This window comes from Oncorhynchus masou, chromosome 21, assembly GCF_036934945.1.
Source record: "Oncorhynchus masou masou isolate Uvic2021 chromosome 21, UVic_Omas_1.1, whole genome shotgun sequence".
NCBI lineage: Eukaryota > Metazoa > Chordata > Actinopteri > Salmoniformes > Salmonidae > Oncorhynchus > Oncorhynchus masou.
In genome coordinates, this window is record NC_088232.1 from 31922277 (window position 1) to 31946353 (window position 24077).

General features: G+C 40.6%; 1 protein-coding gene across 4 annotated transcripts; it reads right to left on the reverse strand.

The window, feature by feature from the left end:
- Positions 1-78: 78 nt before the first annotated feature.
- On the reverse strand, positions 79-22925 carry LOC135508144 (protein phosphatase 1A). 4 transcript variants are annotated; one of them, XM_064928135.1, is made up of 6 exons: positions 22570-22925; positions 20743-21588; positions 20434-20551; positions 20191-20302; positions 19789-19846; positions 79-693 (listed from the first exon to the last, which is right to left on the reverse strand). In XM_064928135.1, the coding sequence occupies exons 2-6, from the start codon at positions 21571-21573 to the stop codon at positions 664-666; spliced, it is 1149 nt and encodes a 382-aa protein (XP_064784207.1). In that variant the 5' UTR covers positions 21574-21588; positions 22570-22925; the 3' UTR covers positions 79-663. The 4 variants fall into 4 exon arrangements, with proteins under 4 accessions (XP_064784207.1, XP_064784206.1, XP_064784208.1 ...); XM_064928134.1 differs by lacking the exon at positions 79-693 and adding an exon at positions 10706-15212 and having other exon boundaries at positions 22570-22924; XM_064928136.1 differs by lacking the exon at positions 79-693 and adding an exon at positions 17023-18864 and having other exon boundaries at positions 22570-22924.
- Positions 22926-24077: the final 1152 nt, after the last annotated feature.

A 24077-nucleotide genomic window follows, 5' to 3' on the forward strand; every position in this document is an offset into this window, starting at 1 on the left:
ACCAATTAGCCTAAGTTAGCATGGGTATCACAACGACCAACCACACACCTAGAAACCAACCAACCACACAAGAAGAGATTTCGAGAAAGAGCGTCATCTGCTCACAAGTCTTTATTCATGTCGCTCTTGACAAGGTGTTGGGCACTAAAAATCAAACAGAGAATCACTGAGCGTGTTATGTGTGTGGTTCCAAGGCTGAGGAAGCCCTCTTCCTAAATCTCTTTCTACATTGATGTGCTTTACCCAAACAAAATTAAATATACTTTCAAAGCACTCTTGTCAAAATACAGTACATCATAAAGAGAGAACCATTTAGACTAGTAAGTGCTAGCCCATATACTGTGTGGTCATAGGAAGAGATTTCACATCTTTGAGGTACCGGTTTATCTCTCAGATCTGCACCTTGGGCTGGAATGATGTTATGTGATCGATTCAGACAGGTGAGGTGTGTGGAAAAATATTCACTTTTGCCAAAGAGGGTGCAGATAATCACTGAGATTCTCAGACTATTCTCAGCCTCTTTGAGAGGAAGGGGGCCAGTGTATTCAAATTCATAAAATATGTGTGAGAAAATAATAGTTCAAACACTTCAAGATCTGACAATAGACAACAGCAAACACTCAGGGGGAAAGGTGGGTGGAGACCATCGGTTTAGTTCCTGTTTTAGCTGAAACCGCGGAAGAAGAGGATGTCCTGGGGAGGAAAAGGGGAGGATGTAGGTGAAGGATGGAGAAATAGAGTAACTAACAGCATGCAGGGACATGGATACCAAACATTACTGACTACATGCTAACAAGAGATGCAAAAAACCTGAGAACTGTCTGTATGCAGAGGGAAAGAAAAGTGACTCACTACCTTCTCAGAGGTACAAAGGAAAAAACTGACTTCCGTATTGCATTCCGAGAAAGAAAACAACCACTGACTGAAGGCCAGAGGCAGAGGCAATTAAAAAATTCAAAGAGAGGGAGATAAACACTTCCACCTCACTACAGCACAGTCCACAAAGAGGAAAGCACAAGCTGACAGACAGACAGACACAGACCATGCTTAGTTAGAACAGGTGCTTCGGTAGTCAGCTACAGAGAAAAAGCAGACAGCCATGTATTCATCAACACATTTAAATAAGAACAAATAGTATACTTGATCTTGGGGAGAGAAAGGAATGAACAGATCAGCAGGTAGAGCTTGAAATTATGCTGAACACGCAAGGTCAGTTTCCAGTCGAAGGGAAGCAGAATGTGATAGCATATTATTAAAGTTGTACTAAGCAGATGGTTGAACGGTGCAATATACATCAAGTAAAATTCAAAATAATACATTTAATACAATAGGCAAGCATGAAGTTGGAATTAAGGACCAGGCTTTGTACAAGACAGAAAACAGCTGTGAACTTTGAATGAACACAGGAGAGGTGACAAGAAGATGGTTTCCATGCCCCATCACATAATGAATCTCTGACGTAACTCAACTGTCATGCTATATCAAAACAAGGGGGATCCTAACAATGGATTTATTTCCCTGAAGTGATATTTGTAGGAGGAAGGGAGGGAGGGCGGCTGGGGGTCACATATCAAAGTTTCAAGCTGACATAAATCAATCAGTCCCATAACTGGACAAAAACAACAGTAGTGACCTGTGGGCCATATCTGACATTAATCCTAAACCTTCCAGTCAGTGTGGAGGAATGACAGGACACGATTTGGTGGGAGAGAGAGAGAGAATGCTGATACAGGGCCTAACAAGGAAAGGTGCTGATGCTAATGAGTGCATCCGTGAGCCCTTAATGAGGCCGTCTCGTTTGGTGTCCTAATTCACAGTGATCCGCGTCTCAGGGGTGCAGGATAATGAGCTGGGCTGGGATTCCCAGGGCAGGGGGTTGTGTAACCCACCTCAAAAGGGGGACACAAACTCCCACAATGCATGTGTGTGTGTGTGAGTGAGAGTGTGATAGAAAAAGGGGGAGGGAGAGAGAGTGTGAGTATGTGAGAGAGATACAGTGTGTCTGTGAGAGGGGGAAAGGGCGAGAGGAGGAGGGGAAAGAACAGCTAGATGTCATCCCTGCCTGATACGCTTGTTTGTACCCATCATTGCTGTGACCAAGAAAGAAAAGCTTGGCTCTCTGTTACAAACTGACCTCAGGCAACAAGTACACTCAAGAATAGGAAACGGGGAGGTAGACAGAGCAAGAGCAAAAGAGAGCAAGATGAGAGAGACAGGGTTAGAAGTAAACAAGAGAAAAAGGAGATGACAAGCCATGCAAGTCCTCAAAAAGTTTGAATGTTGATTCACCACAATATTTCCATTAAGTGTTGTTGGCTTTGAACTTGCATTTCTAGGAGCTACTGTATGGCCCACTTCAATCATTATCAATGAGCTAAGGCTCATGAACACTCTATATACCATCCAGGAGAAATGCCTATCCTCTAAAGGGATGGCATTCAGTTTCAGGTCTTTTTCACTGGGCTACCAAGAGAAAGCTAACTAACAACTACAGGAATCAGTGACCTCAGTTTATAAAACCCAAATGCAGAGTATGCATTGAGCCCCGCCGCCCCCGCCTCTTTCTGCTGTGTCTGCATTAGTAAGGCTCAAATGGGTTTCTGCCATGAGAAACAGAGCATGACATGCACTAAACAACGCCAGGCCAGCTCCATTTGATGATGGCCGCCGCTGATGCGGACGCTTTTTGATGTGGAGAAATATCAGGGCAGCATAAATCAGTATGAGACGCAGCTGGCTGCAGACCTAATGAGTCAGCCACATTACACACATCTCAAAATGCAAATAGAAAATAACTACAGGAAATGTAACATTGATAAATTCACCCAATGGTGAGTTATGGTCTCATCTGGATTTTAAGCAAAAGCTAAAATATGGGAATAAGTACTTGACATGGTTTTTGAGAACTGTGTCATCAAATGATTCAGACACCACTCTGAAAACCCTGATCAATAACTTTAGTGGAATGTCTGCTCACTGTCCACTACTGTTTTGTCAGTGAGAATGTGTTTCCACACAACTCTAATTGACACAGTTAATAACACTGCCACCCTCTGGCTGGCTGGCTTCATGCAGATCTACCAGTAACTGTGACTTTGCTCATTCCTCCAATCACATTCACAGATCTGAATAGGAAGAGGAGATGCAGGAAAAGGAGGAGGGGGCTGAAGGAAAATACCTTTATCCAATTTTATTTCCATAAACGGAGATGCACATAGGTTGACTGTCTATAAACGGATAACTACAGTGCCATTTACAGATGATTGTTAAAGAAACAAACAAATAGCGTCACAAAAAATCTTGGAATAAACTATATGTTACTTTGAATCGGATACACTTACTCTATTCTTCTGAAAACAAACCAGACTATATAAGAGAGCACACTTTACATTTAAATACTGATACTATTCTGTTATTATCTATGCATAGTCACTTTACATACATGTACATACTCGACATATATGTACATATTACCTCAATTACCTCGACTAACCCGTGCCCCTGCACACCGACTCTGTATCCACTGTATTTTGCCGCGCTACTGTTATTTGACTGCTGCTCTTCAATTATGTTACTTTAATTTCTTATTTTTTAGGTCTTTTTCTAAACACTGCATTGTTGGTTAAGGGCTTGTAAGTAAGCATTTCACTGTTGTATTCGGCACATGTGACAAATAACATTTGAGTTGACTAAATCAGGGATAAAAGATCATTGCTCTGCTCCCCGTCCCCCAACCAGACCATTCAGGGGATCATAACAATCCAAATTATACCTGATCTATCAACGGCTTGGCACTGAGCACCGTTTGACCTTTTAACACGGCTCATGACATTATGTTGACATTTCAAGTAATCCCTCCCACGGTTCCTAATCTCAGTCGCTGTAGATGGCCCTGGACCATCCCCTGAGCTGCAACTACACCATGGATGCAGACAGGCAGACAGAGACAAGCAATATCCATGGCAGGGCTAATGATTCCACACTAAGCTGGAGCCCACATGTGCAACCACACTCAGGTGATGGGACAAATGCAGACATACATGCAGGCATGGGAATCAATGTTCATGTGTATTATCGGTGTATAACATGAAATGTGTTCGTTGTGTGTAAAAGAGAGGGATATTGCTCCCTACCTTCTCAACCTAATTTGAGCTACAATGCCTTCCCAAATGATTCACACCCCTAGACTTTTTCCACGTTGTTGTGTTGAAGCCTGAATTTAAAATGGATTAAATTGAGAAATGTCTTGAGTCAATAAGTATTCAACCCCTTTGATACGGTCAGTCTAAAAAAAGATCAGGAGTAAAAATGTGCTTAAGTCACATAATAAGTTGCATGGACTCACTGAGTGCAATAATAGTGTTTAACATGATTTTTGAATGACTGCCTCATATCTGTACCCCACACATACTTACACATACACATATACATACATGTGTAAGGTCCCTCATTCCCTCAGGAATTCAGGAGTGAATTGCAAACACAGTCAACCACAAAGACCAGGGAGATTTTCAAATGCCTAGCAAAGTGTGTCTATTGGTAGATGGGTTAAAAAAAAATATATATATATATAAAAAACAGATTGAATATCCCTTTGAGCATGCTGCCGTTATTAATTACACTTTGGATGGTGTATCAATACACCCAGTCACTACAAAGATACAGGCGTCCTTCCTAACTCAGTTGCCGGAGAGGAAGAAAACCGCTCAGGGATTTTAACATGAGGCCAATGTTGACTTTAAAACAGTTACAGATTTTAATGGGTGTGATAGGAGAAAACTGATGATGGATCAACAACATTGTAGTTACTCCCCAATACTAACTTAAATGACAGAGGGAAAATAAGAACGCATGTATAGAATAAAATGAACCAGACTTACAATTTTTTTTTCTGAGGTCTTGGCTGATTTGTTTTGATTTTCCCATGATGTCAAGCAGAGGCACTGAGTTTGAAGGTAGGCCTTGAAATACATCCACAGGTACACCTCCAATTGACTCAAATAATGTCAATTAGCCTATCAGAAGCTTCCAAAGCCATGACATAATTTTCCAAGCTGTTTAAAGGCACAGTCAACTTAGTGTATGTAAACTTCTGACCCACTGGAATTGTGATACAGTGAATTATAAGTGAAATTGTCTGTAAACAATTGTTGGAATAATTACTTGTGTCATGCACAAAGTAGATGTCCTAACCGACTTGCCAAAACTATAGTTTGTTAACAAGAAATTTGTGGAGTGGTTGAAAAACAAGTTTTAATGACTCCAACCTAAGTGTATGCAAACTTCTGACTTCAACTGTACATGTGAATGTGTAGCACTCAATAAAAACATAAATAAACCCTACAAGTCATCACCAGTCAACTGTACTACACAATACTACAACATTCCCCACCTCAGGGTAAAACACGCCACAAAGCTCAGTGCTACAATTACACCCAATTGGCATTGATTCCACTCCTCTGTTGTCCATGCATGGCTGGATAATGTTATACTGCTGCATACGGCAGCACAGTCCAAAAGAGGATTCACTGCTAAAAAGGTCAGATCTGTTGGCGAGGATCAATTACAGTTACAATGTATCTTTTAGAACAGCCATACTCAACAGGCGGACAGCAGGCCGGATCCAGACACAGAAGTGGGTCAATACGGACTGCGGGTCGACTTAAATACAAATATATTTTATTTTAAAATTCAGTTGGGTTTCAACTTCTGGTATATGAACACATGCACATAAGACATGGAAAATGTGTGGAATTGCAAAATGTTTCTTTAACGCCCTGGCATAATGTGAAGAATTAAAGGAAATACTATTTAAAACAGCATATTTCTCTCTCTGCCAACAAGAGGGGTGTGGACAGTTTGGGGGTTGAATTGGTTGCGAGGTAGGAGTTTCTTACTACACTGATAAATAACATTCATCCGGAGACCTTTGCCACCTAGGAAGTGTGTGTGACCAGACCTTCTCAAATAGTATTTAAGTACCCCAGTTTTAGAGATCACCTTTATTCCAAACCAGGGGGGATGCCCTTTTTGTATCCGCAAAACATGAATCAGTACTTAGTTTGTGTTGGTGGGTCTTTCAGTATACTGTGTTAATGAAAACACTGGTCTTTTATGAAGGAATCTGACATGGAGTTAAATTTTATATAATTATTTAAATGTGACAATGAATTGAACAGATCAAGACAGGAAATGAGAAGAGCTATGCAAGGTAACAACCCATTTATTTAGTGATACATTCTGCAAACTATACATTTTATTTCAAACTTCAAAAGGCAAAAAAAAAAAATTAAAGAAATAAGGACGGAAAGGCGGCGAGGAAATTCAGGGAAAGAAGAGAGAAAACAAAGTCACAAGCAAGGAATGCAATTTGTTCAATCGACTCAACACAACTAGCACAATTTAGTTCAGGGAACAAAGCTTTTTAACATTTTATTTTCGGTCTTTCCTTTGGAGATGGGACATAATACAAAATATACAGTTATTGAACTTTGCAAAGTCAATCACAGAGGCCTCTGAGAAGCAGTTGAATTAACATAGACAATACTACAGCAGTCTAAAGCCATTCTTGAATGTATTCATAAATATAGCACACATGAATGTATGTATGCACATTTCTAATGCTTACAAGGTCACCCAATCGTTATACACTTGCATTTGCTTAAAGTATTACATCATCTGCAGGTGTGAGCAATTAAATAAGCTTTCAAGATTCAACAAGGTAATGTGAAGAAAAAAAAATGAATACAAACCAGAAACGGTTGAAAATGTGTACCATGTAACTACCAACATAGTATGCCACTTTGAAGAGAAGCACCCTAACATGGAAACACTTGATTTTATTTATTTCTCAGTAACAAGAAAGTCATGTCTACATCTCTCCTTGAAGTGTTCCAATAAACAAGTACTTAAGTGATAGGGTTAGATTGGGTAAGGCAAATCGGTGAGCTTATTAGTGAGCTGAAAAGGTCAGCAACATGGGGTTCAGGCCCCTGTTTAAGGGGACACAACCCACCACTGCTAAGGGTCACACAGTAACGTCACAACTGAGGTACATCAATATGGACAATATGGGAGCGAGCATTCAAATCTATTTTACTCCAGCCAGATATACCTCTGAACCTAACAGAACTAGTTCCAGGGGAGCAAAGGGACAACCTGTAGAGAGCTTTATCGTTTTTTCTAGAACAATAATTTGTGAAAAAGCTGATAAGAAAGACTATCAGTGCATATTTAACCATTGTCATTAATTACACCAAATACCTCTCACACATCTTACATTTCTAGAACCCTGAACATTGTTACAATTCTAGATCTCTGAACTAGTGGAATATCACACAAAAGCTAAACAAGTTGGTGAAATTACACAAGCAAGGGTTTGAGGCCATTCTTTTTCATATAAGGTCAATGATTTTACTAGTTAATAAAATAAAACTAGCATTTGCAGTGGATACATTATAGATATCAACATTTCAAATTTGCACATTTCAGTCAAATACATTTAAAATGGGTCTGCCCAACTCTGACAACTCAGTCTGACATTCCACAGATTCTGACAGTCAGAACAGCCAAGTGTATGATGGCTGTTTTCAAAGCAAAACTACAGAGGGGGTGGGGTCTAAAACAACAACCAATACAAATAGGTTTTCTATGAATTTATGAGGTACTGTAGTTATGGTATATAAGAAAAAGAATATATTGGATGCTTAGTAAGTGCTACGCTTTTGAACAATTAGGTCAGTCTTGTATGGTACCAGACGGGTCAATTTTTGATCAAAAGTCAAATATAAAAAATAAAAAAACACCCTAATTGAGCATTCTTTTGGAGCCATATCCTATTTCAATGGGAGGCAAAGAAAGATTTACAAAGGTTCAAGCATGGTGAATGGATCTAAGATCAGGATATGGTCTCTGAATTTTGCAAAAAGTACCTTCAGAAAAGTATTCATACCCCATGACGTATTCCACATTTTGTTGTGTTACAGCCTGAATTCAAAATGGACTGAATACATGTTTTTCCTTTGCCTGCCAGCCACACACACACACGAGATTTCAGCACATTTATTGAAAAAGAAATACAGAAATCTCATTTACATAAGTATTCACACCCTTTTGCTAAGACACTTCAAATTGAGCTCCGGTGCATCCAATTTCCTTTGATCGTCCTTGAGATGTAGACTCAAAGTTGTAGTGACCTGTGCCAATTCAATTGTTTGGACATGATTTAGAAAGACATACACCTGTCTATATAAAGGTCCCACAGTTGACAGTGCATATCAGAGCAGAAACTATACCATGAAGTCTAAGGGACTGTCTGTAGATCGCTGAGACAGAATTGTGGTAAGGAATACCCTGGGGAAGGGTATAACATTTCTAGAGTCCTGAAAGTTCCAAGAGCACAGTGGTCTCGAACTAAAAAAATAATAATTGGAACTACCCAGACTCTGCCTGGAGCTGGCCATCTGACCAAACTGAGCAAGAAGGACCTTAAATCAAGGAGGTGACTAAGAACCCAATAACCACTGACAGAACTACAGAACTCCTTGGGTGAGATGGGAGAACCTGCCAGAAGGACAACGGTCTCTACAGCACTTCACCAATCTGGGTTTTATGGGAGAGTGGCCAGACGGAAGCCACTCTTGAGAAAAAGGCATATGACAGCACATCTGGAGCTTGCAAAAAGGCACGTGAAAGACTGAAAGCATAAGGCAAAAGATTGTGGTCTGATGAGACAAAAATTTTATTATTTGGCCTGAATGCAAAGGGCTATGTCTGAAGAAAACCAGGCACAGCTCATCTAACACCATCCCTACCATCAGCGGCAGGGACTGGGAGACTGGTAAGGATAGAGGGAACAATGAATGGAGCCAAATACAGGCAAATCCTTGATGAGAACCTGCTTCAGAGCGCAAATGACCTTAAACTGAGGCAAATATTTACCTTCCAACAGGACAATGACCTCAAGCATAAAGCCAAAGCAATGCTGGAATGGCTTCAGAACAAGAATGTGCAAGTCCTTGAGTGTCACAAAGCCAAGACTTGAATCCCATTAAATCTGTGGAAAGACTTGAAGATATCTGTTCACCACCGCTCCCTATCTAACTTAAGAACTTGAGAAAATATGCAAGGAAGAATGGGGGGTTGGGGGAAAAATAAATCACAAAATCCAGATGTGCAAAGCTGATTTAGACATACCCAAGACCACTCAAAGCTGCAATCGCCAGGTGATTCTAAAAAGTATTGACCATTGGGTGTGACTACTTAGGTAAATTATATCTGGATTTAATTTTCAATAAATTAGAAAAACATTTTCATTTTGTCATTATAGGGTGGTGAGAAGTAGATGGGAGAGGGAAAAAAAAAACATTTTTTTACATTTTATATTGAGGCTGTAACAATGTGGAATAAGTCAAAGTGTATGGATACTTTGAAGGCACTGTACATACGTTCCTTATGAGGCTCACATAATTACATGACATGTTCATGTAAGGCCCCATCTCTAACACCTTAGTCATTATGCAAGTCTTACAGTATATATGCAAGTAGTCCGCATTCAAACTGGTGTTTCGACAACAGAACACTAACATACTATCCAAAACTCTTTAAAAACAAAAGCGCCGCAGCACAAAATCAGTGTCAAGCTGTACAGATGACTGAAAAATATGCGGCTAACCGAAAGATAAAAGTAATGCATTTCTGAAATAAAATATATTTATTTCCAGTCTAGCCTTATAAAAACATTGACAGTAAACAAGTAACCTGCAAGTTTAAAACAGGTTAAGACAGATTTTCCTTTGACTTCATTTAGGTACTTGAAAATTATATACATACTGCAGTATTTCTGGAGAAAATACTTGAGTATAAGGACAATGAACGTTTGCAATCCTCAGGGGAAGATCCAAATGCCTAGGCAGGCGCTAAAACAGCTAGGGCTTGTGTGTTACAGCGGACGGCTCTGTGCTCCTAAAATTTGGTTCCCTTCCACAAAACCAGTGGGGAAATACAACTTTTTTTTTTTTTTTTAACGATTACCAATCTAACCACATTTCTTTCTCATTTTAAAAAAGTGACTTGGGTACCGGATTCATTGAGTCACTTAATGTTTTTTCTAAGATCGCAAATGCTGTGTAATAATTATGAAGCATTGTTTGACTTAAGTATACAATTGAACAATAAGTGTTTGTGTGATTGACATTTCAGCAGTTTAAGGGTACATCAACTGTTCGTATATCAAGTTCACAACAAAAAAGAACCTGGGTCCAAGTCCCTCATTCATGGACAAACATATTTAAGCGTTAATCTGAGACATACTTTAAATGGTTTACTTTCTAAACAACTGCAGGTACGCATAAAACACAGTAACAAAAGGGTGGCATATCAAACCATCTCTAAACTGTGTGTGTGTGTGTGTAATATAATATATTTTCTATACACACATACACACTACCGTTCAAATGTTTGGGGTCACTTCGAAATGTCCTTGTTTTTGAAAGAAAAACACTTTTTTAGTAATTAAAATAACATCAAATTGATCAGAAATATGTAGACATTGTTAATGTTGTAAATGACTATTGTAGCTGGAAACGGCCGATGTTTAATGGTATATCTACATTGGCGTAGAGGCCCATTATCAACAACCATCGCTCCTGTGTTCCAATGGCATGTTGTGTTTGCTAATCCAAGTTTATCATTTTTAAAGGCTAATTTATCATTAGAAAACCCTTTTGCAATTATGTTAGCACAGCTGAAAACTGTTATTCTGATTAACGAAGCAATACAACTGGCCTTCTTTAGACTAGTTGAGTATCTGGAGCATCAGCATCATCATGAGTGGGAGGCCCCGGTGCACAACTGAGTCTCAACGTCAACAGTGAAGAGGTGACTCTGGGATGCTGGCCTTCTTGGCAGAGTTCCTCTGTCCAGTGTCTGTATTATTTTGCCCATATTAATCTTTTTTTCTTATTGGCCAGTCAGATATGGCTTTTTCTTTGCAACTCGGCCAAGAAGAACAGCATCCCGGAGTCGCCTCTTCACTGTTGATGTTGAGACTGGTGTTTTGTGGGTACTATATATTGAAGCTGCCTGTTGAGGAATTGTGAGGCGTATGTTTCTCAAACTAGACACTAATGTACTTGTCCTCTTGCTCAGTTGTGCACCGGGGCCTCCCACTCCTCTTTCTATTCTGGTTAGAGCCAGTGGAGGGAGTAGTACAAAGCATTGTACGAGATCTTCTTGCATGGAATAGCCATCACTTCTCAGAACAATAATAGACTGGCGAGTTTCAAAAGAAGGTGCTTTGCTTCTGGCCATTTTGAGCCTGTAATCGAACCCACAAATGCTGATGCTCCAGATACTCAACTAGCCTAAAAGAGGCCATATTTATTGATTCTTGAAATCAGGAGAACAGTTTTCAGCTGTGCTAACATAATTGCAAAAGGGTTCTAATGATCAATTAGCTTTTTAAAATGATAAACTTGGATTAGCTAACACAACGTTCCATTGGAACACAGGCGTGAGGGTTGCTGATAATGGACCTCTGTACGCCTATGTAGATATTCAATTAAAAATCAGCTGTCTCCAGCTACAATAGTGATTTACAACATTAAGTGTCCACACTGTATTTCTGATCAATTAATGTTATTTTAAACATGGACAACAAAGAAATAGCTTTTCTTTCAAAAACAAGGACATTTCTAAGTGACCCCAAAATGTTGAACAATATATAGGGGTCAAATTCAGGAGACAACGTGGTAGTTTGTTGCCTGAAGTTAGCCTACATCATTAGATTGTCAGTTGGTTAAAGAGAGAGAATTTCAAATTCAGTATGTTACCCTGCGTGTCAGACAAACAGGATAGTGTCCCAACCCTGAGCAGAGCCCACGGGAATTAGAAGGGCACCTTAACCCACAGTGCTCCATTGTAATTGATTAAACATCCACAAACAAAACAAGAGCATCTTGCTCACCACTTATCTAACCTAATAAACTGTGGACAGTTTATTAGGTACACCCCTCCGTTTACGAAAATGGATCGCTCCTACAGTGAGTCACGTGGCCATGGCTTGCTATATAAAGCAGGCAGACAGGCATCGAAGCCTTCAATTACGGTTGATTGAACGTAAGCATGGGCAAAACGAGTGTCCAAAGCAATTCTTGAGCGTGTTATGATGGTCAGTGCCAGGCGCGCCGGATCCAGTATCTCAGAAACGACCGCCCTCCTGGGCTTTTCACGCATGACAGTGTCTTGGGTTTACAGAGAATGATGCGACAAACAATAAAACATCCAATCAGTGGCAGTCCTGTGGGTGAAAACACCTTGTTGATGAGCGAGGTCGAATGAGAATGGCAAGAATCGTGCAAGCTACCAGGCGGGCCACAAACAGACAAATAACAGTGCAGTACAACAGTAGTGTGTGCAGAACGGCATCCGGGAACTCACAGCTCGTCGATCCATGTCACGGATGGGCTATTGTAGCAAATGACCACACCGGGTTCCACTCCTATCAGCTAAAAACAAGAAGTGTCTCCAATGGGCATGCGATCACCAACACTGGACAATTGAGGAGTGGAAAAACATTGCCTGGAACATGACAGTGAGTTCAGCTTACTTGAGTGGCCTGCATAGTCCCCAGACCTCAACTCAATAGAGTATGTTTGGGATAAAATGTAAATGGGCTGTTCGCAGAATGAATGTACCACTGTCTAATCTGCAGCAACTGCACGATGCCATCGCGTCAGCATGAACCAACATCCCTGTGGAATGTTTCCGACACTATGTAGAATGCCCCGAATAATTCAGGCTGTTCTGGAGGCAAAGTGGGATCTGACCCGGTTCTAGATGGATGTACCTAATAAACTGGCCACTGACTGTATATACAACATTGAATTTTAAACAATGGAAGAAAACACATTTAAATAAAACCATCTCACCACGAAATACATACTATACACTTTTTTCTTAAAAGGGAAAAATTAACTGCAAATCAATCATACACTTTAGCAGCATACCGTGCCCTAGCTCCTGGTGCAGTGGCTGAGGTCTCTACAGTAAGAGCACCCCAAACCACACAGTAAATACAAGGAGCTCTAGGAGAGCTCAATGAATTTAGTGGATTTGTTCTTGGTTGTATAGTTGAATATAGCAACATTTAAAGCAGCAATCAGCAGTTGAAACTATAACACCCCTGTTTCTGTAAAAAGCTAAGGGTTGAAGCTGGAGAAATGTAACCAATCAAATTCATAGAGCTATGCATGCAAAGACTGACCCTCCATGATATCAAAATTATAGATGATCCATATTTTTAGGTTAGTGTTTGTTCACATTTACTTGGTTTACAAGAATTTGAGTAAAACAAGCGTCTATCAGCAGTTGACCTAACTAAGCTCTAGGCATTTATAAGTTATATTCTTCAAGAAACAAATGTGAACATACCATTAATTTACAAGCCCAAAAATTCATGTAACAACTGGAGATTGCTTCTTTAGAAAAAACACCACTTGGAAATTGGAAACAGAAGATAGACTGGTGGTGGTAACTAGGGTTTCTAACAATCAGCACTTAAACATTTGTAAAAATCAGATAAATGTTGTGATTTGAACTCCTCTCTGAAACTTAGAAAACTTCACTTAGCATGGGCTGTCATAAAGCTGACCTATGCTATCATAGACCACGTGTTACCTGTCATGGTGGGCATCTGTCACATATTATGCTTATTCCAGTGGAGGCTGCAGATGGGACGGCTCATGTCTGGAACAAATGGAATGACATCAAACACATGCGTTTGATACTTTTCCACTCCAGCCAGTACCACGAGCCCATCCTCCCCAATTAAGGTGCCACCAACCTCATGTGGTTTATTCAAAGTAAATGATCTAACACTCATGACACATGAAAACATGTCAACTAGTCAAGGTTCAAACTAAAAAATATATACATTTTTTTTTAAATCACTGTATGTCATTAGACAGGTTAACTGTGTCACAGACTTCACTGACAATTACAAAGTGGTTGTGGTAGATGTCATTTTGAAGTTCAAATAGCAATTTGTCAACTTACTCCTTCCACTGTCAAATAAAGTGTTATCTGAGTGAGGGGTAGTGAGAGATTGTATTGTGCTGATATGAGGGACTGATGAGGTGCAGAAGAGGTATCTAGGAGTAATGGTGCCTAAATCTCCAGCCCATGTGGTTCTGACATCAGCACCACCATAGCAAACATTAGCTAGTAGCTACAGTGCTGCAGATAGAGACCTACCTCTACACATACACACAAGCACCCAGGCACGCTTGCCAGTATACGCACACACACACACACACACACACGGAATCCAACACAGCAAGTGTTAAAAGGTGTCAGGTGGGATAATCTTCACTTGCATCTTGGAACTGCTTTGTTGTGTTTACAGGAGAGCAACAAGATCCTTTCTCTCCAAAAGACAGGAACACAATGAAGGACTGTAACACTTTACCATAGTTACTACAGCGTATAAAGAAAAAGGTATATGAAAAATAATTAAAATTGAACATGTAAATATTAGGATTTATATGGTTAGATTTAGAGAGCTTACTGTGCTGTGAACCTATACAATTTACCCGTTTCTTTAATGAGCAAAGACTTAAACTAAAAAAGAACAAGAGCAGGAGGATAATATCACCTGGAGGACAAACAGTAATATTCACTGAATAGACATTTGTTGGAACTCCAGAAGAGCAGGAAAAAGGCAGATAGTGCATAAAAGGTTCTCTTTCTCACTTCTTTCATTGTTTTACTTGAACTCAAGCTGCATTAAATACAGGCTGTTTGTACACGACAATTGCACTTCACAAAAACAGAAATATACAAAACACAAGGAAATGTGAATCAAACTAATTACAGCAAAAAAATAAATTGTTTCAGCTGATTTTTTTAAAGAACCTAATGGACTCGCTAGTTTTGGGTAAGGTTGGGGAAGGGGGATAAAAGGTGAGACAAAATGGAGGGCATCCTGAACTTCAGAGCGGACTGGTGCTGCCCTATCCAGGGTGTAGAGGTGTGTTTGCATCTCCTCGTCCTCCCATCATATTCCCTTCTTAAAAATGTAACGCTCAAAGTGGTGGGTAGACAGACTGCTGAACGGAGCTGCTGTGGGTCTTGAGAGGGTTGCGGGTTGTAAACTCTGTGCTGTGTTTGTGGTGGGGGTTGTGTTACCACATGTCGTCTGTGGACGCTGAGTCCTTGAAGGAGGGAAGGAAGGAAAAACCCTTCAGACTCTGGGTCTACATCCAAAGGGTCTCGATTTCAACTCCTGGAGACGTGCAAGAGGGCTGATCTTTCCACCCAAGAGGTTAATTTTGTCCTACACTAGTTACGAACTTGGACAGGAATAAATGTAAATAAAGTCCAAGACATTGTTCAAGAAAGAGTACGGATAAGTGAGCAGAGCTTTCCGGCAATTGAGATTGAGATCCCTGGTATTAACAGCAATATCTTGAAGTCTTCACTTTAACCAATTACATTTTTCCCAGTTCTGGACTGTAAAATAAGGGGATTTTATTTGTCATATGCCATTTGATAGTGATACTGTAACAAGGTCATTTTAGGCTGATCAAACAAACCCAAATGATGCTATTCCTAATCCAGAAACAGCTTAGGAACAGCATTTTATTACTGGTTTGTTTGAATAGCACCCTTATATTTTCTGTGATAAAAATTCCTGTTTCCTGCCGAGAAAGCCATGTCAGAATAAAGAAGCACAACATCTCATTCACGTAACCATGAGAATGTTTGTATATGAATGACTGCTTTAAGTATGGTTGTTATGAATGATTGCTTCAATGAATAGATTGCTTGTTAAACTATTTGTAAGATGCTCCCATTTGAAGAATCTTGAATATTATCCCCATTGATGGAACTTTAAGGAGCAAGTACACAAGATTGATATCAAATAATTGCAGCCTAAATAATGGTCTAAGATTGCTCTGCCAGCTGTCACTGCTACTACAATCCTGCCCGCATAGATCAGAAAGCATATTTGGCCTTCAAACACTGGGAAGGCCATACCCGAAACATTAGAAACAGTTTAAATGAAAATTGTTTCTCAGTCTCAAAATCCACATCAGCCAATTACAATTGTTGACGAGGTTGCACGTGATAGAACACTACTTGTTAGTCTTTCCCCCATCAGATAACCTTGCATACCTAACCCTATGCTAACACAACCAGCTGGACGTGATTATTTCCTGCAACAAATTCTGTATCAACCAATTACAAACATTGACGTCAATTTTTCTTGAGAGCTTCCTGAAAGTTAAGTCCCCCATTTAGGGGACTGAGCGATTCTAGACTGGTTCCGACTAACATTTTTGTTAAGAGAGCGCACTGTCAATGGTGCAACATTGATTGCTGTGCACTACGTAACAGCTCTGGTTGTCCCGCTTCACATGCCGTTCTACACTCTCATCTGAGATGCTGTATATAAAATATGATACCTAATTTACACAAGGGGTGACATCACATTTTCTGGCTTATCCAGACAAAGGATCGAACTCCCGTCTGAAATTTGCAGCTCCGCTTAAAACAACGCATATGAAATGGGAGACTAGGGATTGCAGCAAATGCAGTCGAATCTCGCTGTGCTGTCAGATGGTTGGATGCAAAAATCATTCCGTAGCATTGAAACAAGATTAAATCACCCGTGTTTACAGCTCAAGTTGTACAAGTCAGCAGACATTTGAATGGCTTCTGCACGTCGCTCAGAAGAAACTAGGCAGAAAATGCTGTCAATAATTTGAAATGGTACCAATTTTGTATTGTCACCGAGTACGATAATATTTATTTTATAGTTAAAAAGTGATATGTAATATACATAACAAGCATTTCAAGCCCTATTCCCCTTTTGTTGAATAGGAGAAGGGGGAAAAAAATGTTTTTTTTTTCATATGTTCATTACACTTGAGCTTACAGTACATTTGGAAAGTAATCAGACCCCTTGACTTTAACATTTTTTACTTTACAGCCTTATTCTAAAATTGATTAAATCCCCCCCCCCCCCCACACACACACACACACACACACACACACACACACCTCAGTTACAAAGCAAAAAAAAACAGGTTTAGAAATGTTTGTTCATTTTTAAACAAAATATTACATTTACATAAATATTCAGACTCTTTCCTCAATACTTTGTTGAAGCACCTTTGACAGTGATTACAGCCTTGAGTTTTCTTGGGTATGATGCTATATGCTTGTCACACCTGTATTTTGGGAGTTTCTCCCATTCTTCTCTGCAGATCCTCTCAAGCTCTGTCGGGTTGGATGGGGAACGTCGCTGCACAGCTATTTTCAGGTCTTTCCGGAGATGTTTGATCGGGTTCAAGTCCGGGCTCTGGCTGGGCCACTCAAGGACATTCAGAGACTTGTCCCAAGGCCACTCCAACATTGTCTTGGCTGTGTGCTTAGGGACATTGTCCTCTTGGAAGGTGAACCTTCAACCCAGTCTGAAGTCGTGTTTTAATCAAAGAGCTCTGTACTTTGCTTCGTTCATCTTTCCCTTGATCCTGACTCGTCTCCCAGTCCCTTCAGATGAAAAACCTCCCCACAGCATGATGCTGCCACCACCATGCTTCACCTTAGGGATGGTGCCAGGTTTCCTCCAGATGTGATGCTTGGCATTCAGGCCAAAGAGTTCATTCTTGGTTTCATCAGACCAGGGAATCTTGTTTCTCATGGTCTGAGTCCTTTAGATGCCTTTTGGGAGTGGCTTCAGCCTGGCCACTCTCCCATAAAGGCCTGATTGGTGGAGTGCTGCAGAGATGGGAGAACCTTCCAGAAGGACAACCATCTCCACAGAGGAACTCTGTCAGAGTGACCTCCCTGACCAAGGCCCTTCTCCCCCGATTGCTCAGTTTGGCCGGACCACCAGCTCTAGGGAGAGTCTTGGTGGTTTCAAACTTCTTCCATTTAAGAATAATGTAGGCCACTGTGTTCTTGGGGTCCTTCAATGCTGCAGAACATTTTTGGTACCCTTCCCCAGATCTGTGACGTAACACAATTCTGTCTCGCGCTCCTTCGACCTCATGGCTTGGTTTTTGCTCTGACATGCACTGTCAACTGTGGGATCTTATATAGACAGGTGTGTGTTTTCCAAATCATGTCCAATCAATTGAATTTACCACAGGTGGACTCCAATCAAGTAGTAGCAACATCAAGGATGATAAATGGAAACAGGATGCACCTGAGCTCAATTTCAAGTCTCATAGCAAAGGGTCTGAATAATCCTGTAAATAAGGTGTTTGTAATTTTTGTTTAAATAAATTTGCTAAAAAATGTAAAATCATATTTTCACTGTCAATATTTTGTATTTGACAGAAAGGTGAGATAATAATATTTGGTTGTCAGTATAAGCATCACTAGGTATTGTTTATGACACTCATGATAAATAATTACTTTTGGGTATGTCTATTTAGGTGGAAATCTACAATTTGACATTACATTTAAAAGGTGAACAGAAGTCACATGGCACAATCTTCTAATCAAAGTTACTAAAACATGCACAAAAGTTGAATTGGACATATAGCTCACAGTATTGTGAGACAGCTTTTTTTTGGGGGGGGGGGGGGGGGGTTCGTGGTAAGTTAAAATCCCAGGTGAGGTTGTTTTTTCCTTTGGGAAATGTATGATTACGTTTATTATACTAGTGTGTTGTGAAGGGTGTAGCCAAAACCTTGTAAATTAAGATTACAAATATATTTAACGAGGAGCTTATTGGAGTCCCTCTTGCAGACTGAGACTACTGCTATACAGGGGTGTAGAGCTGCTGGAGCCACACTTTGCCACTTCTTAGAATCATCCGTTGTGGATGGCTCCCGACACTGCGTCTCAAAGCTGTCATCAAGGCAAAAAAGGTGGCTACTTTGAAGAATCTCAAATATAAAATATGGTTTGATTTGTTTAACACTTTTTTGGTTACTATATGATTCCATATGTATTATTTCATAGTTTTGATGTCTTCATAGTAAAAATAAAGGAAAACAAAGGAATGTATAGGCGTGTCCAAACTTTTGACTGGTACTGTATTTTAAGAAATGCCATTGATTAGTGGATAAAGTTTAAGACCTTTGATAGGTTGATGTGGAATTTGTTGCAGGAAATATTCACTGTCAGCTGGTGAGATTAGCATTGGGCTAACCTGTGCCAGGTTATCTGATGGGACCAGCAACAAGCTGTATCTTGACAAGTAAATTGACGATTTGAATTGGCCATGTTTACACAGGCTGCCCAATCATTGGCAAAAGATTAGATCTGATTGGTCAAAAGACCAATTAGTGGAAAAAGATCAGAATTGTGCTGCCAGTGTAAACACAGCCTAGAGATGTGTTAACTGTTTGGTGATATTAGCTGCAGTGTTAATTCAGGAGTGAACTAAACTATACATATGAAACAGCTGTTAACTGTGGGAAGAACTAAATGAGTTCTGTGATGTTATGGTAACGAGGAAAGTGGATTACAGAGCAAATCAAAAGTGAATTACAAGCAAGGATGATACTCAAAAGATGAGTGCTACAATAAACTAAAACATACAGAAATCCATATATTGCCTCCCCTTGATTCATCTTTAAAAACAGATATGGTTATTGATATGTTGAATGTTACAAATTGGGTTGATGAAAGTTAGAAAACGAACACAAAAATATTAATGTAATTGTATTTTGCCCTCGAAACACAAACGGATCTGCACGAACATGTATCTACATACATTCAAATAAACAAGCTTTTGTGAGTGGATAGCAGCCGCCAGGAGATACTTACTGTGTCGTCACTTCGGTATGGGTTGAGTTTGTTGTACACCGCTTCAACAACGTTTCGCCTAGGACACAAAGTTAACATGCAGGTTTAGCTTAGCAAGCAATAAAAATACCAATGTATATAAGCCCAATAAAAACAAGAGTGTATACAGAAAAGCTAAATGCTGAGCATACAAGGCTGGAATTGAAGGGCAAAAATCAATTAGCCCAACTAACACTGGAATTGAAGGGCAAAAATCAATTAGCCCAACTAACAGCCCAAACTTCCACGCTAGTCCAAACTATCAAAACCACTTTAGTGAAAAGTCATTAAACCTTACCCTGCAAAGCATGGTACTATTTCCCTAGTACTTAATCGACCTCAAACTTTGAGTTGGCTGAGGTCCAGTTAAAAGAGATCACTCACTTGCTGGCCAGTTCACCCCCAGGAGGGAGGTTAGGGATGCTCTCTGATGCTAACGTCCGCATCACGTGGACCAAGTCTGGAACCCCTTCGTTTCCCTGCTTCTTAATGATCTCTGTGGGAATAGCAGAACAACATTCTCTGTGAGTAGAAAACAATATCACACTGAGTGAAGTGACCTTCAACAACATCAAATTCATGACAATGTTCTTATGCTATCTAGGTTTCTATATTTAGATGCTGCACCTTCTACTCTGCTCTCGAGGTACTTATCCAGCTCTGCTTCCCTTTTCACGGCATCTGCAGTCACCTTTGGAGCCCCTGGGAGGCAGATCAGCACAACGCTCATATTGTCCCGACTCCCCTGTTCAAAGGGAGAAAGCGAGAGCAATACAGACAGACTTAAAAAGGAAAATAATTTGCTTTAGCATTTTCAAGTAATCCAAAAGGCATCTATGACGCCTTCTCATGTGACAAAATGCTGTGGTAACATCCAGGTACATGCAAATGCTTAGCTGTTACTGATTCAGTGAACAATAAATTAACAGGTCTCACCTTGTACAAGCAAGTGTCAACAATTTCATTGCAGACTCTCTCAAGGTCATTGGTCACCTCTAGCCTGGACCTGACAAAGTCACACAGTTCCTCATTGGCCATGACATCCCAGATGCCATCGCAGGCTAGGACAATAAACTCATCTTCCACCTCAGACCTTTCAATGGCATACACCTCAGGCTCTGGTGAAACCAGCTGCTCAGTGGGGCCCTTGCCATGCACACACTTGTAGTCGAAGTCTCCCAGGGCCCGGGACACAGCCAGAGAGCCGTTCACTCTCTGGATCATGACAGAGCCTCCGGCGTTTTGAATCCTCTCCTTCTCCAGTGGGTTGCTGGGCTTGTGGTCCTGTGTGAAGAAGTGCACAGCTCCTCCACGGCTCAGAAGACCCCGGGAGTCTCCACAGTTGATGAAATAGATGTGGCCTGGGGAAATCATGACCCCCACCGCAGTTGAGCCACTGCGGTCCACACCGTGCTTCTTCTCTGAGATGTTCCGCATGTGCTCGTCAATCTGCAGGAAACCTGTGCGGATGCCGATCTTCACACTCTCTACGTTGGGCTCCAGACCACTCTGGAAGTCTGGGTTGCTGGTGATGTGCTCCAGCAGGTGCTCACAGCAGTATTTGGCCACCTGGGAGCCAGCATGCCCATCATAGACAGCAAAGAAGGACCAAGGGTCGAGCCCATGAGGCAGGCCAATGACTGCCGTGTGCGCATCCTCCATCTCCACCCTCCAGCCCTGCATGCTGCTCAGGCCATAGGTCAGACTGTTCCCCTCACCATGAGCATTGTGCTTCTCCATCTTTGGCTTGTCCAAAAACGCCCCCATTGTAGCTCTTAAAACCTTCAAAACAGGAATAAAACAAAGGATAATATAATATGTTAAGTTGTTATTCTGCTACATGTTTACTAATTAAACCCCAAAATATTTGCCAAATATAATTAGTTAAGATATGGATGATTTCAAAGCAGATGATGACACGGATACAATCCTTTTATGGCAAAAAGATTAGATAGCACCTTGGGCTGCACTCATACGTTGCACCCTCTAGTCTAAAAATAGGTGAGTACTGTAGACATTTTAAACACTAGCTAACGTTAGTTAGAAACATATATCAATGAATTACTAACGTTAGCTGCTAGTTAAATAACCTATTTTGTAGGTGTTGGCCATTGATTGTAAAGTCAGCACTGCAAATAGTTAACGTTAACTACCCAAATTGCAAAACAAGATCCTCCCGCTTGCTATTTTCCGCTTTCCTTACGCCCAAGCCAGTTGGGTCCCTAGCCAACGTTCGCTAACTACGTGTTATTATTTTGTAGCTAGCTAGAATACAGTGTAGATAGCTATTTAGTTTAGCGTTTTAGTGATGTTAGCCATCAATGAAGTAACTTAGTTAGTAGGTAATCTTACCTAACTAATGCTAGTTACGTCAAATAGCCTCCTATCCCAACTAGCTAGTTACTGTAGACATCGTCCAACTAAGTCAATGATAGAGCCAGGGTTACTCAAATAAGTCACATTTTTGATGATCACAAAATTACGAACAACAATGTTTTCAACAACGTTAACTAGCTGGCTGGCTATGGTAGCTAGCTAGTTAGCTTAAATCCTCCGGTCGCAATAATATGAAAACCAAAATAAACAAACAGCTGCGTCGTTGTGGGCCTTGGCCCCATAGCTTTGGCAGGCCTTAGTTACACTGCCCCACGGCCTATCCTCGTCGCGGAACACCCGCTGTGTATAGCTAATCAGTAATGCTAACAGACTAGCCTGGTAGACAATCAGAGAGATTTCTCACAGGCACAAATCACCGTGACTTACCAAAATCCGCAAGACCTGTTTTGAAGTTGTAAAGACAGCAACAGAGCAGAGGTGCTGTGACCGAAACAGAAACCCCGACGAGATGGAGGGAGTTTGCGGGTAACGTTAGCTAGCTAGCAATCACCTCACAGTGCATCAATTTGTGAAAGTGCGGAACTCCCTGTTCTGACTAAACCAGGGATGCATTACTTTAACATTTGTCGACGTAAAGTATAGTTAAAATGTCCCTCCTTTGAATTTTTAGGCCGGAGCTGTTATGGCCAAATGAGTGTCAAGCCCCAGCCTATTCACTTGAATTTGACACAGCCTGCAAACACTAGCTAAACCAAACAGTGGACTCAAAAAATACCCGGATGTTGCAGGTTGCGTGCTTGAAAGCATTACATCATCCCTATGAGGCAGTTGGTAATCAACACGAAAGCCCATACATTGATTCAACCATATATATCCTATTACATTACTACTTACATACATTACTGCTATTATTAGTATTTTAATTCCTAATTCTATGGATTCAACATTGTAAAGGCGAGCACGCATATTAACATAAAGCCAATACATTTCGTATGGAAATATCTGTGGGCTGTGGCGATTCAAAATGTTCTCAGTATGCATTTATTTCAGTCACAATTTGTATCACTCTCCGTCTATATTAAAGTGGCACAGTGCGCCAAATATCAATATTAATCGGGTCTATTCATACTGAAAAATATTTACAAATTCGAGATAATCTTTAAGAGTAAACTGTAACCAGAAGTGTTTTGTATTTCTAATAGTCGCTTCCGGGTTATTGAGAAATTATTTTCTGCTAAAGCCAAATATTATTAATATACTGATAAGATACTTTTCTGTCCGCCCTAAAAGTGGGAGTCGAAACAAAGCGGCACGGCAGACTGTCTAATCAAGGAGGGCTGCTGCCGCGTTCAAAACAACTGGGAACTCGGAAAAATACAAGGTCGAATCATGACGTCAGTGATCTTCAGGTCGGAACTCCAGAATAGGCCCGATTTCCCGAGTTGGATGACCGTTCAAATCGATTTTCCCCAGTAGAGTTCTCGGTGGTTTTGAAGGCACCGAAGTCGGAACTCGGAAATTTCAGAGTTCACACTTCCCAATTGTTTTGAACGCGGCATATGCGTTCTCTGGAAAATAATGAACGACGTAAAGGTGTGTTCCACGACGCGCCAACAGAGTGGAACTGACCGTCCACGAAGTTGTGTTATTTTCCATAGAAAGCATAGAGCCCCTAGTTAACCCTTTTATATAATGTATGTAATGTAACACAATAGCCACTAGAAATGTGTTCAACATCCAGTGAAGTAGCCAGCAAGTTTAGATAGCTGTTTGGTTACCACGGCAACTACTGCAGCTAACCAAACCATCTGTCCTAGCTTGCTAATATGAAAATTGAATTCAACAATACCAATGCTGTTTTCAATTCAACTTTTGCATTCAAAAACAGCTCAAATAAAACATGCAAAAAGGAACGATAGCCATTCAATTCTATG

Coding starts and splice junctions, on each gene's coding strand:
- LOC135508144 (XM_064928133.1), bottom strand. CDS start 21,573: ATGGGGGCGTTTTTGGACAAGCCAAAGATGGAGAAGCACAATGCTCAT. Junction 20,303..20,433: donor CCTCGAGAGCAGAGTAGAAG/GTGCAGCATCTA, acceptor CTATTCCCACAG/AGATCATTAAGAAGCAGGGA. Junction 19,847..20,190: donor GGGGGTGAACTGGCCAGCAA/GTGAGTGATCTC, acceptor TTTGTGTCCTAG/GCGAAACGTTGTTGAAGCGG.